At 41.0% G+C, this 16942-nt stretch overlaps 1 protein-coding gene across 6 annotated transcripts in view; it reads left to right on the forward strand.

The window, feature by feature from the left end:
- Positions 1-16942, forward strand: part of TEX2 (testis expressed 2) — a 44961-nt gene that overhangs the window by 14389 nt on the left and 13630 nt on the right. For 4 of the 6 annotated variants that reach the window (XM_042032267.1, XM_042032266.1, XM_042032265.1 and 1 more), the window contains 5 exons: positions 3916-5573; positions 11845-12045; positions 13730-14066; positions 15169-15437; positions 16769-16918. In XM_042032267.1, coding sequence (XP_041888201.1) covers positions 3942-5573; positions 11845-12045; positions 13730-14066; positions 15169-15437; positions 16769-16918 — 2589 coding nt within the window. In that variant the 5' untranslated portion in view covers positions 3916-3941. Of the gene's footprint in view, positions 1-1009; positions 1242-3915; positions 5574-11844; positions 12046-13729; positions 14067-15168; positions 15438-16768; positions 16919-16942 lie in introns of those variants that run through there. The other 2 variants (XM_042032269.1, XM_042032264.1) reach the window with 2 other exon arrangements.

Consider the following 16942-nt stretch of genomic DNA (forward strand, 5'->3'; position numbering starts at 1 on the left):
TTGAACCTTGCTGCACATTTTTCTGAAAGCATTTTGCTAGTACAATGTACTGTATAGCCTTTCCCCCTCATGAAGATGTTGCAATAAGTAATAGCAATGTGATTGGAGTAGTTGGCTGCTGCAAAGCATGTGAATTTAGTTACCCAATCCAGCCTGTTTCTCCAAATGAATGATTATGACTAAGTGTGGTATATGCAATGTTGACCTTTTAAGTTAGTTCCTAGTTTGCTGCTTTGTTGTTTGAATCACTTTCTGAATTGTTAATGTGAAAATAGTTGCTTTGCTTTATAAAGTTGGTGGTATAATTGTCTAAGGCTCTTGGATGGACTGTGTGTTTTCTCAGTGCTGTGAACAGGTGCCTTCTGAGGCTCAGCTGAGGAAGGGTGGGGTGTGTTTGTCCCCTGCAGGGGAAAGGAAGAGAAGGGTGTTTATGCTGCTGGGCAGAAGGGCAGATTGCTGGGTGCAGTTCCTGTGAACTCCCAATTAGTCATTCCTGGGAAAGAGCAGTTACTGCAGTGACACTCACAAAAGGTGTCATGGCCTAACTCACACTTGGCCTCTCCCTGGATGTCCCTGTTAGTCACCAGGTGCATCACAGCGTGGTGGAGACGTGCTATCACCCAGGCAAAAACACCCTCCAGCATTGCTGCCTCCCTGCTCATAGGAAAGGGCTGGGTGAAGAATGTTGTCTGTCCCAGGCAGCTGCTTTCCCTGTTTGCCTGGCTCAGTGTTTCCTGTTGTTGGAGCTTTAAAAGCAATGCCTGTAGGTGAGGATTGTAAACTGCTGTTCTGTGGGAGATGAGGATGCAGTGCCTTGAGGTCAGAAGTGGAAATGGCAGCCATTGGTTGGCAGCTCTCTCATTCCACTCTGCAACAGCATCCAAAGTTCAAACCTTTGGGGGAAAGGAATTGTTTTCTGAGCAGCCTTCTTCCCTTCCGGGTAAAAGTTCATGCTTTGAATCATTTGAAGCCTGATGATGTAAGGCTGTTACTCAGATCTGCCTGCCACATAAATAAAACTGATACCTCGCATCTTCAGAATCAGCACCAGAAAAACCCTGAAGAGGCAGACAGAGAAGGGCGAGCAGTGTGGCCTTCAAAAAGAAGGATCAGTGAAAACCTGTGTTTCTGCAAGTACCAATAGAATCTGCAAACAATCAGTCTGGAATTGTGCCACTTCAGATGGTGAGGCATCAGGTCTTCAAACAGCTGGGAGAGGAGCTGAGGAGTAGGGGAAAGAAGTAAGTGAGGAAAATGTAGCCAGAAATGAGTAAGAAGTGAATATGTTAAAATGATTTAAGGGGTAAAAATGTATGTTTCAAGAACCTGATGTAATAGCTTTATCAAAACCTAACACCTACTGAAAGAGATGTCAAGGAAAAGCTTCTCAGCATCTACTTTGGGAAGAAAAAGCAAAACAAAAGCCAAAATCCTTCACAATAAAACAGATTGTGTTCAGGAATGGATTGGAAACCTGTGACATAATTCACGGTATAGTAATGTGCTTGAGGTAGGCAAATACTGGCTAATCAAGAATTTCCTTCCTTTCTGTGTTAACAAGTTAATAAAGATATTAAGAAAATCTTGCTTGTTCAGTAAGCAGTAAAATCTCTTTTCAGTACATTTGGTGTGTGCAAGTAAAGTTCATCTGTTTCAAGTCATTAGCACTGCATTAGCACAGCATGGCAACTGGTGTTTAAACATGAGCTAATTAATGTTCAGTGTAAACACAGTGTGCTAAAGAGCTACCCAGACCCCTGAAGTTCTAGCTGATACAAAATGCCACAGTGAAAATGCTATTTGCTGTTGGGGGGAATAACTAATCTTTTTCTCCTGCTTTCCTAGATTACTGATAAATGGTTAATGCTGAACAGCAGACGAGAAAGGGTCAAACTGTTGCCAACAGCATTGTGTACAAGGGGGATTTTGTTACTATATTTGTGGGGTTTTGATTTTTGTTTGTTTGTTTTTTCCTTCCTTAGTGTATAGAGGTGTGATGGCTCAGTGACCTGGAAAATGTGTAGGATTTTTGGACTTTCAAATTTTGGTTTGTTAGTTTTGCAATTTCACAACTGGGCCAAAATATTAAAGGTGTGGTAGCTGATGGCCCAGCACTATGGAAGTGAGGTTGGATACGTATCTTGTACAATAGTACTTTTTTCCCCTCTCCAAAATAAATTTGGGGGTGTTTGTCCAGAAAGTCTCGTAATTTGCAGTGTGAACTATGTGAAACGGAATGTTGTCTGTAGCATGGATGCTGTCGGCTGGTGGTTTCCGGGTGTGCTAATTCAACAAGGAGATGAGAGACCAAATTTCTTACCAACTTTAACGCTCACCAAGTTATACATACAGGTGGCTGATAAGTGTCTGTATAAACTTCAGGTAACTGAGAGCTCTTAATATTTGGGTAAATAACTACTTGATCCACAGATGTAATAGGAAAGGTAACAACCTGCTGAGCCCGAGGTGGGCTGGAGGCACATCTCCATCATTGAAGGGAGTTCTCTGTTAATGCTGCTACTTGGATGTGTCAGATGGATTTTGGGGAGCGCAGAAGAAAACTGTTCTGTGGTAAAAGCTGAAGTCAGAATTGATCTTTAGGAAGAATTTTTGTCTCCTAAGTGGTTGTTAGAACAAGGGTGAGATGTCAAGTGAAAGCTTGACCAGGGGCTGAATGTTTCTTTTGGTTCTTTGAACCCAAACTGGCTCCCTGTCATATGCAGCAGAAATGAAACTTTAAAAAAAAAAAAAAAAAAAAAAAGAAAAAAAAGACAACAAACCCTGAAATTGAAATTTCTGAAGGCTTTGGATGAAGCAGGTTAACATCCAGCTCCTTCTGTACAGCCTGATTGGGAAGCTCACAAATGCTGGAAGAAGCAAGGAATGGTCAACAATTTAGGAGCCATAAAATGGACAGCTGTAGTGTGTAGGAAGTTGTGGACAGATACTTGCTCTGAATAAGCAGTGTAGCAAAGATCTGCTGTTTTAAAATGTTTAACCCAGCTTAGTTTACTGACAGGTTAAAAAATGTTTACATGAACAGGTCTGCTAGGAAGTAGAAAGGGCTGCAACCTTTAGTAGGATGATGATATAGAACAGGTGGCACTGGCTTACTGGATAATACAATCTGATATCACAACTGTTGTGAAGTGCAGTTTCTTCACCACCACATAATCATTCTTCTGAACTGCTCTTTAAACGTCAGCAAAGGCCTCACATTAATTCAGCTTGACAGTTTGATTAGAGCATTTTAACAGCTTCTGAAAAATAACTCAGTTACTGAAGTGGTAAACTTGCTGTCTTGGCAGTGGAGATAAAGTGCTGCCTCGCAGTTGGAGAGGCAGAGCTAACCCTGTAATTCCTGGTCCATCTCTGTGTATGGTCACCAGCGCCTTGGTTTAAATGCATGCTATTTCCTCTCTGTGTAAATATATGCTAAACTAACTTTCATGGGTCAATAAAATGCTTAAATAACATGCTCCCCACACGATGACCTTTACGTATTTCTGACCTTGCTTTGAGTTTCAAATTTTCTTTATTTATAAGGTATAAATCATTGCATGTAGAAGGGAGTGAGAGTTAGGAGTGAAGAATTTTAGTGTGTTGAGGTGGGATGGGGCTTCTGGAACTCAGAGGTATATCTGGCAGAGGGAGACTAGAAAGGTGATGCTTCAGAGATGAACTGTAATTTCAGGGCACTTGAAGATAATTTTAACAGCATGGTGTTTTTTAGTATTGCCATTTTGTGGTGTGTGGAAATATGTAGCATGCAGTAACCTAGATCTGTAAATTTGAGCATGTGAGTTGGTTTGGGATTTTTTTCTGCGTAAAATTGTGTTTGGCTTAATGCTTGAAAATAAGGGCATTTGAATGGGGGGAAAATGCATTTAACATGGTGTTACGTGTTCTTCCCAGACTCTGACACATCTCTGGAACCTGCAATGACAAGTCGGAACAGTAGCCATGCAGAGAAAACTGGTGAAATGTCCTCAAAGCAGTCAACACCAAAAGTGCAGGTCCAACGATCTGTCTCCCGAGAAACCATCACTATTCATTTCTCTGCATTTGGGAAGGAGGAAGAAGAGGAGGAAGAGGAGTTTAAAGAATTTCTTGATGAGGAGCTAGATGACCAAAGCATTGTAACAGCACTTGAAGCCAAGGAAGACCTCTGCTTTGAGCATACTGGCCATGACTTTTCTGGTCCAGCTACCTCGCTTAACATGGCCAACTCTGCATCACCGCTGTCCTCATCACCTGCAGTTCTGCCAACTGCAGAAACTGTAAAGCTGTTGGACTCTCCTTCCCTGTCCCAAATACTCAGTGCAGTGCCACCAGTCCTGTCTCCATCGTCACACTCATGTCACACAGTTGGCGCATCAGGTGCAGCAGCACCACCTGTGGAGCAGAAATCCAGCCTGTCATCTTCCCCATCCTCATCCCCGTCCAGATCAGTTGCCTGCTCTAGCGGATCGTCCACAGTTTCTAGTTCAAAGCCTTTTAAGGGGTTAGTCAAGTCCTTTTCAACAGAAGTGGAACCAAAAGAACCCACCCCACCAATGCGACATAGACAGTTAATGAAAACCTTGGTGAAATCTCTGTCTACAGACACTTCTAAACAAGAGTCTGAAGCTGTGTCTTACAGGCCACCTGACTCGAAACTGAACTTGCATCTGTTCAAACAGTTCACTCAGCCTCGAGCAACAGGTGGTGATTCTAAAACTGCCCCCTCCTCTCCATTAACATCCCCCTCCGACACGCGTTCCTTTTTTAAAGTACCTGAAATGGAGGCTAAAATTGAAGATACGAAAAGACGCCTTTCTGAGGTAATCTATGAACCTCTTCAGCTGCTCAGTAAAATAATGGGTGATGAAAGCAGTAGCCACAGGCCCAAAGCCTTATCTTCAAGTGCTTCAGAACTCTCAAACCTTTCCAGTTTGAATGGCCATTTGGAAAGCAATAACAACTACAGCATTAAGGAAGAGGAGTGTGATTCGGAAGGGGACTTCTCTGGGAGTGACTTTAACCTGACTAAGAGTGATCAGTCAAGAGGGGCAGAAGAGCATTTAAAAGAGATTGAGACCAAAAGCTCTCAGTCTGCAAGCACAAAGAATGTGGGGTCAAAATCTTCACTTGTACTTGAAAAATGTTCGTTGTCTGCACTAGTGAGCAGGGAGGATGAGGAGTTTTGTGAACTGTATTCTGAAGACTTTTTCTTGCTAGAGGAGGAAAGCAAAACCGATAAACCAGCTGAAACTGTGGTCGATCCTGAGATTACTGAGGAAACTGTTACTATGCTCAGTAATGAAGATGAAAATAATCTGGATGTGCAACAGCCTAAAATACCAGTGAAAACTTTATACTTATTAACACTCTTAGTCTATGCTTACTTTATTATCCCTCTCCCTGGCTATGTAAGTGGACTCTTACTTGGAATGGCCCTTGGATTTATGGTAGCTGTCTGTGTGATTTGGCTTCTTACTCCACGTACTCATGAGTATCTCAAATTGCATAAAAGCATGAAAAAACGCTGGAATACAGGAGCTCTTGACATCAAAGAACCTGAAATACTGAAGGTGAGGTCATGGCATTTTGTGTGTATGTGTCTATGTGCATTATTTTGGGTAGAAGGAATAAACTGGATTTATCCTGATGGTGTAAAGGAGCTGAACTGTCCCCATTTGTAAACATTTTTTTAGGGTCAACTCACTTTGGCAGGGGCACAAATGGTTTAGTATCCAAGAATATATAAGACTTCATTGTCTTTAGGGATTAGTAGAAAATGGAATTTCTTCAAAAGTAAAATGGCAAATGGCTTTGCTGATAGATTGAAACGATCCAGCTGAAGTACTGAGAGCAAGCAGTGTCAAAGTTTAGTGTGTAAAATAACATTTGTGCTTGAAGCTGCATCTTGAGAGATGTATTTTGTTTCTGGGACATTTTACTGTCTAGGCAGTGATTTGTCTGTCTGGTCTGTTCAGTCCAAGCAGAGACAAAAGCATTGTGTTCAAGTAGAGCATAGAGAGTTGGAGGGCGTATGGGTCCCCCTTAAACATGAGCTAATTGGAATGGGCAGAGGAATTACAGTTCAGCTAAACATGTCTGAGAGCTGGGTTTTAAATGAAAGTTTGTCCTTCCTGCTCTCTTCCCATCTCCACTTGTTGAGATATTGTAAGTTGCTGTCACTTTGTGTCACATTGCTTCCTGTCCAGCTGTGATCCATCCAATCCCTCAGTTCCTTTAGTGCTTCTGGTCCCTGTCCTGCCTCTCCTAATCTCTGTCTGCGATGAACTAAAATATTTTCCCAATTGCAGAATTCTGAACAATAAAACATCAACTAGTTTCTGATGTGCAGCAGAAGTGTTTCTGAGTGACAGTGGTGTAACCTTCACTTGATATCACTTGCTTGTCAGAGTATTTGTGGAAATATTAAATTGAGCTTTTTGAAGGTGCATCTCCAATTGTAACAGCACAAAGGTTGCATGAATTTAAATTCAGATGGGTATATACTGTAGAATCTGTAATGTATTGATGGCTAATTTCATGTGTCTTTAGGTAACTGAAAAGTTAGAGAAACAGAATATGAAGTTCTACTTTTGTTGCATAAAGGGGGCAATTGCATGTCTAGTCCTTATTCTACTTTGGAGTTCCCTTTTCTCTTGAATGATATGAGTTGTGCTTATTATTTGCTGTAGTGAATTCAGACTGAACACTCCTGTCTGCCCAACTGCCCAACCTGCTGCTCGCATGTACAAATCTTGACAAACTTTCAGTTCAGTCCATGTTATTTGGTGCCAAGACCCTTCCTTGACACTTGAAAGCTGGTAAAGATCCTGATGTTCATTATTGGCTGGTGCTAGGCTGTCTCTGAGATGTCAGCTCTTAGTCAGGAACCTTTAAACTGTATTTTAATGCTTTTATCGAGGAGATACATCTTATGAAAATGGCTGTAGCCAAGAAATGAACAGTGCGGAGAAGTCTGTATAAATGTAGATTAATGGTTTTTATGACCTGATGAGTATTTCTTGTGCTCGTAACACACAAAGTAATTGTCTTTAATATGTTAATGCTTCAAGAGTTTTAAACACCAGCTTGGTGCCCATATTGTAGTAGGAACATAATGTAATATGATTTAGCAGATTGCAAGTTGTTATTCCCACTTCATACAACTGTTTTCTATTTACATGTGTCACAATGAGTACTGGACAGCTTAGATCCTCTGAAAAGGCAGCTAAAGACTTAATCTGTAACAAAACTTAGGTGAATATAGGAAAATCAAACTTGATGCTCTTGCATAAAGGTGTTCTCTTCAGAACTTGTTGGTCTCGTGTTCTGGTCTGGACTGCTGTCATGCAGTTATGATAAATGCTCTGAGTAAGATCCCTTCATGAGGCTCAGGGAGTTGGGATTCTGCCAAACTGCTGTCAAGCTATTTTTGTACAAGTATGTGTACATTCTCCCCCATGTAAATGTTGTTTGAGAAGTTTACATTTCCCAGGTTTTGAAACCTAGTGGAAAATTCCCCATAGCAATTGCTGAAATACTTGAACATGGTTATTGTCCCCCACAAAATCGTTCTTTGGCGGTGGGAAAAAGTAAATGGCTGTTGTGCTGGTTATTGTGTGCTTCTGTAGGTTTCTATACTTACTTCAGTCAAATCCTTGAACCAGAAAATGCACAAAACCTCTGCATCTTCATTGCATGTTTTTGTATCTGCCTATTCCCTTAGTTTTCAGTTCTCTGACTTCCTTATATATTTTTTTTTTCTCTGCCCACATTTTTTCCCCTTTTTTAATCCATTAGTCTTTTCTAACTTCCTTCTTGGCCTTTCAACTATGCATTCCCTTGTGTTGCACTGGCTGGTATGAAAGGTTTTAAGTAACAGCTAAAATGGAAATGATAAATTTACCCTTTCCATTAGAAAGAACTTTTAGAACACAGTGGCAGTGCCTCCTGGAGAAATGGAGCTTTTGAGCCACAGCTGTACAGAAAGAGTAGGCTTTTTATCAGCCTGCTATTCCTGAGTACCATCCAAGGGATTTCATGTTTGATAGCGGCCTCTGGCAGAGAAATGTGTTTTCCAGTTAAGGTGATGGTTGCTTCTTCTACCTCAGACCTTGCTGTGTCTTTGGATTCCCTGTGAATGAAGCTCAAAAAATGCATTATATTTTTCCCTCATTTATGAAGCAAAATACTATTGAAGTATTAGAAAATAGTGGCAATAAGAGGGATGCTAATATAATTAGTGTGATTTGAGTGATCAACAGTCTTGAAAAAATTTCGGTGCTAAAGCATTTGATTATATAATTTAATAATAATGAATATTAACCTGTTAATATCACTAAGAAACTTTAGGTTGGGCTTGTATTGTGAAGGTGGCTTTTGCTGATTCGATTATTTATGTATTTGAAAGTATCGTAAGTAATGATTTTAGTTTATTTCTACCCACACAGCTTGTCTGTGTCCCCACCCCTCTGGGACCCTCATAAGGATCTTTTGCAATTCCCCCTCTCCTCTCCTCTCAGGTTGTGGTGTAACACACCTGAGACCTGTGACTAAGTAACACAAAAAAGTTGGTACCTACAAGGCCCAATTGTGCAGTTCTTACATGAATTATTCTGTTGAACTGCAGTTTGAATAAAAAATTTGGAGCCCAGTGTCAGGAAAGAGGAAAATCAAACTGGCTTTTGAAACTGTATTTTGTAGGTGGCCATGTCCCACGGAGCCGACTGTTCCCGAGGGCCAGAGCAGTGGCAGCAGTTTTGGGTTACAGCTGTGACCTGAGCTAGAAAAGCTGTTCTGCCCAACCCTTGGAGCAGCTCCGTGTTCAGGGTGGTTCCCAGCCCGATGGCCAGGCACGTTCTCCTGATTTCAGCTGTGAGTGTGGAGCAACAGCTGACCTTTATAAATGGAGATCACAGGATCAGTATAAATGGCCAGCAGCTGCACAGTGGCATATGACTATGGTCATTGTCCTCCCAGAACTACTAAATTTCTTATTTTAACAACTTTGCTCGTCCAGAAAAGACCCATCCTACAGTCACTCCTCTCCTACACAAGGAAATCCATGGTTGCTTCAGTAGTTTGGGAAAATTTATCTGTTGCTAGCGCGTTATGGTAACACAACTTCTCCGTTTGGGTGCGTTGCAAAACTGTTTCCATGGGCTGTGAATCTTTTGTTCCAATTTGTTTTTGCAAAAAGAGAGGCGGAGGTATTTCTGATGAAATTGTTCTTAAAGTGCAGGAACTTTGGAATGACTTTTGGGGCTTCTTGGATAACCTTCTCAGTGTTTAAGCTAAGTGATACAACTGAAGATCGCTGAAGTGAGAAGGCAGGTGGTGTTGTTACCTCCTTTAACACTGTTAATAAAATTCCTACAGCTGCCACAGATTTTCAGATTCATTAATAAAGAATCGTCATTTCGTGAAGCATTAACATTTTACTCTCAGCCATACAGTGTTTCTCTGTAACAAAATAACTTGAAAATCCAGTGCAAAGAAGAAAGTTCATCCTTAGAAGTTAGAAAACTAAAATTTTATGTGCAAGGACGGTTCGTAGTAATGTGCTGTCTCTTTCATCCCAGCTGTTGTCTGAAAATAAAACCCCAAATACTTAAACCTAGACTTGGTTCTTTGGTTGCTGATAACCTGGTGGTTGTGCTGTGTTTGCACATCTGTTGGGTTATGGGTGAGCAGGGGAGGCACTACAGGGTGTGAGAATTGTGTGTTTGGCAGATTGTACAGCTAATCCATTTGTTTGAAGTGGAAAGCCTGGGCACATGGTAGGGGTCAGAAAAGCAGGAGGGGTTTTTACTTATTATTTGGCACAGGGAAGTCAAGAGTATGATGAGTAAATCACTCCTTGTTTTCATCACAGTTCCATCTCAATCAGGCTGTTAAAAAAAATGTCAGGTGCAGTCTGACCTTCCTTCCTGGGTACCACGTGTACCCATAAGTTTCCAACCTTTCTACTGAAAATAGAAAGCTTATTAGAGTTAGAAGGGCTCATGTGACTAAGCTTCCTATAATGACCCACTCTCCAGTCAGCCCTTTCTCTCTGTGTCAGCTGGTGCGGTGTTGGCTGAACGGCCTTCCAGAAGAAGGCAAGAAACTTCTGAGGCAGCAAATTCCCATCTGTATGTTTGCGTGGCTGCAGGCTCCAGACTTTGTCTGAGCTAGAAATAGCTTGGAGATCTGATCGGGGGCAGGTGGGAGTTGCTCCAGAGATCTGTGGGCCATATGGATATTCCAGTTCCTGCACACAGTGGCTTTGGGCAACTCACGTGATGTTCTTGTGCTTCAGTAAGTCCAGCTGGAGTTCCTGGTTGAAAATTAGTTGCTGTCTGCTCAAAGATGTCTTGGCTAAATCATTTCTAGGAAGGAGACGGGATGTGTTCAAACCTACATCAGGCCTGCTGTGCAGAGTTTGATGGCTTATAGAAAACACTTCCTCATGCATTGTATTTTCTATATGGGAGTCATTTATAACCCACTGTAAGAAAAAAAACAACCATAAAGCTTCTTCAAAGAGTATGTCCTGGTATAGGCATTTCTATTAATAAAAGACATAATCTGCTTTGGAGCTGAGCAAAGATGGATGACTTAATCTTTCCTGAACATAAAAGAAATGCTAATTTATTGAGGTTTTTCAGGGTTTGTAGTGAAAATGGAGCTAGATGTTGGAGTAAGCAAAACAGATATCACTGTTACTGGGGCACCTAAGAAAGTGTATGCTGTCTACTGTGGGAAATTGTGGCACTGAAGAAAATGAGCATAAAAGTAAATTTTACATCTCTCCGTGTGGGTGGAAACTTCTTTAGTAAGTTGAAATCTTGCAGTAATTTTTGGGATGTTTTGCATGAGGTAGTTACAACTTTTTGTTTTGAGAAATACTGGGGTGCTCATTCAGCCCTCCCCACTTTCCCCCACTGTAATCACCCAGGAGTTTGTAGAAGTGCCATTTTACTTTCTGCTCCCTTTCACTTTCTGTTGACGTTGATGAATATTGAGTATGCTGAATTTAAGGTTCTGATGTGCAGATAAAAACAATGATCAAAGAATGTTGTATGGCAGGTTAAGAGAAGGAAAACTTCTCCTTGAATGAATGTTCTGCCTGCCTTCTGCCCCATTTATCACCTCCATTTCTGTAATCAGATGTTGGAGGAGTAACATCACCCCCATGGTCAGAGTCAGCACTTAGAGGCTTGTTACAGCAGGACTTGCGGCTCACGTGGGGACTGGCTGGTTTGTTTCTGTTTCTTTCACAGCACAGAAATTAATTGAATTTAATCCACGTGTATGACTCCTGTGTTGTAGCTGGGCAGTTACACAACATGTTAAATGATCTCAAACGGTGATGGTGCGTGAAAGCAAACTCCATTGTGGTCTTCCACTGAGTCCTTAATTGTGGTGATTACAGTGTCAGTGCTGTCTGTGAGCAGACAGGCTGTTTGCTCTGCCTGGGCTCTGGGTGATTAAAGTATCCAAGCTTGCTGGGAGCAGAGGAGCTGCTGTGCCACTCATCCCGCCTGCCCTGTGGCTCTTCCCAGCATCCTGCATCTGCAGATCCCACTGTGGCTCCTGGGGATGAGGTGAGAGCACCCTGTGCTACATATACAAGGTGACTGAGTCAGAAAAAACAGGCTGTGTGCTTGAGATCCCGTCCTCATCTCATGCTCTCTTAGATTGGTGCTACCTCATTTAGGGCATTTATTGCCTCGTTCTGTTTGTGCAGTAAGTGAAATAACTTTGGCAGAAGCTTGGATAATAATTTAAAGTTTTTAGGTACATGCTGTACTTGGTTTCCCAGTAGCTTAAAAGCCTGTTAACAAGTGTCTTCTTCTCTAGGGATGGATGAATGAAATTTATAATTATGATCCAGAAACATACCATGCTACGTTGACTCACTCCGTCTATGTGCGACTCGAAGGAAGCACCCTACGACTTTCAAAACCCAATAAAAATATTTCTAGAAGAGCTGTGTACAATGAGCCAAAGCCTGAAGTCACCTACATCAGTCAAAAAATTTATGAACTCACAGATAGCAAGGTGAGTGCCTTACTTACATCTGATTTTAACAAAGAATACTTTGCAAATTCTTTTTAACTCTGAATTATTTTTTTCATTCCTCTATTTTCACGTTCTGTCATTATTTAAACAAAACTGTTGTTGTGACTAACTTGCGGAAGATTGCGCTGGGGAGGAAGATTGAGCAGGATTTGGAAGAAAGTACATATTTACACAATAAGGGAAAGGCATAATTTTCCTCTGGCAGTTGAGAGCAGAAGTTAACTCATGGGAGTTCTGAGACTCATTCCCAATGCATGAGATGACTGCAGAGCTGTTCTGAAGGTTACACCAAAATGCATCATCTTTAGTGGTTGTCTCTACCCCAAGGCAACATTTGCATTTCACTCAGAGGGGGAATGTACAAAGAGGAGAGTGAATGTGAAAGAGGAGAGTGAGAAGTGTCTGGAACATGACCTGTTCTGGGTACCCCCAGTCTAGGGAAGGAGATCGGGATTTTTGCAGTTGGAAGACTGCATCAACAATAATGCTGGGACAGCATTCCTACATGTTGTTTGCCTCCCTCAAGTATGTGAAGAGTTGCCATGTGAAGTTGATTCCATTGGCATTGTATTAAGTAAAACATCAATACCTAATTATTAAGAGAATGGATTTTTTTAATGTCCTGCATCAGTCGAGGGCCTTGGCAGTACAGATGTAGGAGGAAACCATGCTTCACTTGACTGTAAGTGAGAGGAAGAAAGGGACCAAGGCAGTAGTGAGGAAAACCTCCCTCCTTTTCTCTGAGTCTGTATGGGAAAGGAGCGTGCTGTCAACTCTGCCTTCCGTTGAAGGAAGACAGTGAAAAAGATAAAGCAAAAACTTAGATTCCTGTCTTTTGCAGATTTGTTTTCCCATCATGAAGACAAGCAAAGCTGTCACATACTGGGGGAGCACTTCACTGATGGTGGTTCCCCATGGTATCTTAGAAAAATTTCCAGTACTTCCCCCCACCCAGCCCCAACTGATTACAGAAATGCCAAATGCCCTGACTGTAATAAACAAATGATGCCTGTTCTTCAGGTATTTGCCCACAGTTTTTGGAGAACATTACTGATTTAGACCCCACCTAAGAATTTTTAACTCTTTTTTTTTTTTTTTTTTTTTTTTTTTTAATCTACTCTTCTCATCACTTTCATTGTTTTAATTCTATATAAGTATACTGAGTTTAGAATATAATTATCTGCAAATCAGTCTTATGGCTTGACTCTTACGTATTTGATGTGGCTGTCACCAACTTCAAACCCTCAATTTCATGAGGTGGGCATGAAAAGTTGTGTTCAAAACTCAGTTTGGACTCCAATTATTTTATCTTGTTATCTATTTATCTCCCCCTGGCCCCAGAAATAAAGTTACTGGATTTTCTATCTTTTCTGCAAATCCATGAGAATAAGATCATTTAAATGACAACAGAGTTTCTTATCCACATGGTATGAGCTGCTTAAATGGCCTTTGTTTTAATTGCAAGGCTTGGCTCACCAAAGACTTAGTGATAGTGAAACTTAGCAGTGTGTTGGACATCCACCAGCAATTTTGAGTTAGTTAAACTGGCAGATCCAGTGTGGGATCTTTATCTCTTGCATTCCTGTGTTCTTTACTTGAGTATAGAAACATAGAGGATACAAGTGAAAAATAAATTCATTTAACCCTTCCATTTATACTTCAGATTTCCCTGGTTCCCAAGAGCCTGGCACGGAAACGAATTTGGAATAAGAAATACCCTATTTGCATTGAACTTGCCAAACAGGATGACTTCATGGCTAAGGCCCAGATTGAGAAGGAGACTGCAGAGGAAAAGTTACCTGCTGAAAAAGTGGACTTGAACAACGAGGAATCCAAGAAACCTCAGGATGGAGCGAAATACACTTGCCAAAAGGATCAAGTGCTTTATCTCTTTGGAAGGACAGGTAGGGAGAAGGAGGAGTGGTTCAGAAGGTTCCTTCTTGCATCAAAGCTCAAGTCTGAAGCAAAGAAGCCACCCAGTTTGTGTGGGAGCAAGCCAGGTACTCAGATTTTGTATTTTTGTAGAAGTCTGTTAAAAGAAACAAACCAAAGTTATGTTTTGGTGTGCCACAGTGATCTTTACAAGCAAAAAATAATACCAAAGATACTCTTCTCCTTATCTTGGCCTCTCATTTCCACCTTCCCCCTACCTTTTCCCCTCTTGGCTCTATGCTTTCAACTATTACTATTTTTAGACTATTTTATATGAATACACTATTTTTCAATTACTGTAATAACTCCTGTTGTATTTGTAAGGATGAATTGTTCAGTGTCTTTTTTTTCCTGTACATTAGAACTGATATCAACATTTGCAGTATTAGACTCAGTTCTCTTATTACCCATTTTTCTTCCTCCATTCTTCCTTCCACTGTAGTCTTCTGTAAAGGATAGAGCTTTCTCATGGGTTAGTGTCACAAGAAAACACATTTATCTGTTTAAATAAAAGGTCCTGCACTAATATATGTGAAAATATATATCTATGTGAACCAACAAACATATTAGTCTATAGTACTGATAAATTGTTTGGAATATTAATTTAAACCCATCCTCTGATACAATTTTAAACTTGAATGACTCATACTTTTCTGTCTTTATTCTCTGAGAAGCTTTTTAAAAATTAGTTAACATTATTGTTTCTGGCACATAACTTCTTGAAATGCAAATACAAAATTAATAGCTAATTAAAATTCTAATAGTTACATGCTTTTGACAGTCCTTTTAATTGTAACAGCCTATAATTAGGAAAAAAACCCTGTAGTCATAGGTGCATTTCAATCACCTGACTTTTATTTTAAGCATTCCCCAGCAGGGCTATTGGGAATTCTGCCATGTGTTATACATATGTGAGTGTCCATATTTAAATATGCTATTGATCAGCTGACACCTCCAGTCCCACATCCTGCTGAATCATAGCAAATATTGGGTAATTTGGGTTTAGGACCACCTAAACACGCAGCAGTGGAATTTACTTTTAGCCTTTAAAATAAGAAAGCACCATGCTGGTCTTTTTTCAGGAGAAATAGCTGCGGAATAAATGTGTTCCTTTAAAGTTTGATGATACACTGTGGTATTTGGCGGTCAGATTTATTCTCTGTTGAACAGGTACTATTCCTTTGAATTTAGGGGTGCTGCCAGCACACAGTAGAAGTGATAGTCAGTCTGGAGTTCTCACACACAGCCGGAGCAGCAGCAAGGGAAGTGCAGAAGAAATCACATCCCAGCCAAAGCACAAGGACCTGGCTGGCAATGTGAGGCAGAAAATGCTTCTGGACTACAATATTTATATGGCAAAATGTGTTCCACAAGAAAAGAAAAGCCCTTCAGGTAGTCCAGTCCTCAGTGCAGACAGCAGCCCTACAGCTGTGAAAAAGGTAATACTTGTGCTCCAAAGGAATGGTGAACAAGGTCTGTAGCTCTTACTAATCCTTTGGCCTTCTGTACTGCATTTGAGTCACTCTCAGTAAGCAGAACCTTAATACTAAGTACAGCACTCTTAATAAACAGATCTTTAATGTTAAGCATGACCACTGTTTGTTTAAAAGCTATAATTCATATCTTGCATCTTTGTTTCCAGACTTTCACACATTGCCCAGAAAAGTGAGTAGGAGGCCATGGTGGTGTAGCATATGAATAAACACATCTTGTGTTCTCCCAGGAAGACATATTCTAACCCCCAACAACTCCTGAAGCTGTGATGAATTTGCTGCTGAATCTGGCACGTGTCAGAAGTCACTCTATAAATAGATGAGCACTGCTGGCAGGGAACCTGCATCAGAGCAGTGGCTCCTCACCCAGCCGTCCTGGCAGAGCCAGGCTGCAGCCCTTATAAGCAGTTGCTGCCAAGAGATGATGTTCAGAACTGTAGCATCTACCTGCCTGTCTTAGAAAGTACTGCCTTTCTGCTGGCTTCAGGAGTTCTGCTTGGAGTAATGACGGGTGGTAAATTCTTCTGTCATTGCGGGCACTTCATGTGTTGTGTTTCCTTCATGAAAACTTCCTGTTTTTTCATGGTAGTGTGTGTACACACCCAAAATTATTTCAGCTGCCATGGCTTTTGTGTGTGTAGTCAGTGATGCAGCATCTGAATGTATAATATTTCCAGGTGTTTCAAGATGGTTCTCAAGGAAACCAAGACAATTCTCTTGGACTGTAAACAAAACCTTTAATGCAGCAGAGGGAACAATATAGTTTCCTGAATACTGTATACAAACATTGGAAGGAGGAGTGTGTTTTCATGTACTGTGTTTATCATCTATTTGTGGCGTTTACAAACTATATTTAAGGATGTAAGATCGGGTCTTGCTTTCCAATTTTTTGATGAAGTAAACAGTAGAGTAGAGAACCTGTTCTTCCAGATCTGACTGGGAAGAGAGTATCTTTTACTGCAAACACATTTCTAAGTCTGCCCACTCTGGGTTTTATCTGCTTTTTCTGCCAGAGGTTAAGTTACATACAAGTTTCTCATTTCATTGCCAGAGGTCAGTCTATATCTGTGTGGTCTCATTCCCTCTGCTGCACATCAGGATGATGACAGGCTCGTAGCAGCCCAGCTGATGCATTTGTAAAGCTGCTCCCTGTGCTGAGCATTTGGTGTTCTAAGCTGACCCAGGCTCTTAACACTGAACTTTACATGTAAATCAGGCCTTTTCTGTCCTTATTTTATAAAATTTATAGGGCTGTATAACCTGCTTTATGTTTTCAGTTGACAGATGCCAACGTGGAAGCTGAAGAAGAAGAACAGGAGGTCTGGGTGAATGCTCTGCTCGGAAGAATATTTTGGGATTTTTTAGGAGAGAAGTATTGGTCTGATCTAGTGTCAAAGAAGATCCAAATGAAACTTAGCAAAATAAAGGTATCTGATCTGGAGACTTGCATT

Source organism: Corvus kubaryi, unplaced genomic scaffold (genome assembly GCF_017639235.1).
Source record: "Corvus kubaryi isolate FWS band 111438036 unplaced genomic scaffold, C.kubaryi_AGA036_p1.0 37353, whole genome shotgun sequence".
Classification (NCBI taxonomy): domain Eukaryota; kingdom Metazoa; phylum Chordata; class Aves; order Passeriformes; family Corvidae; genus Corvus; species Corvus kubaryi.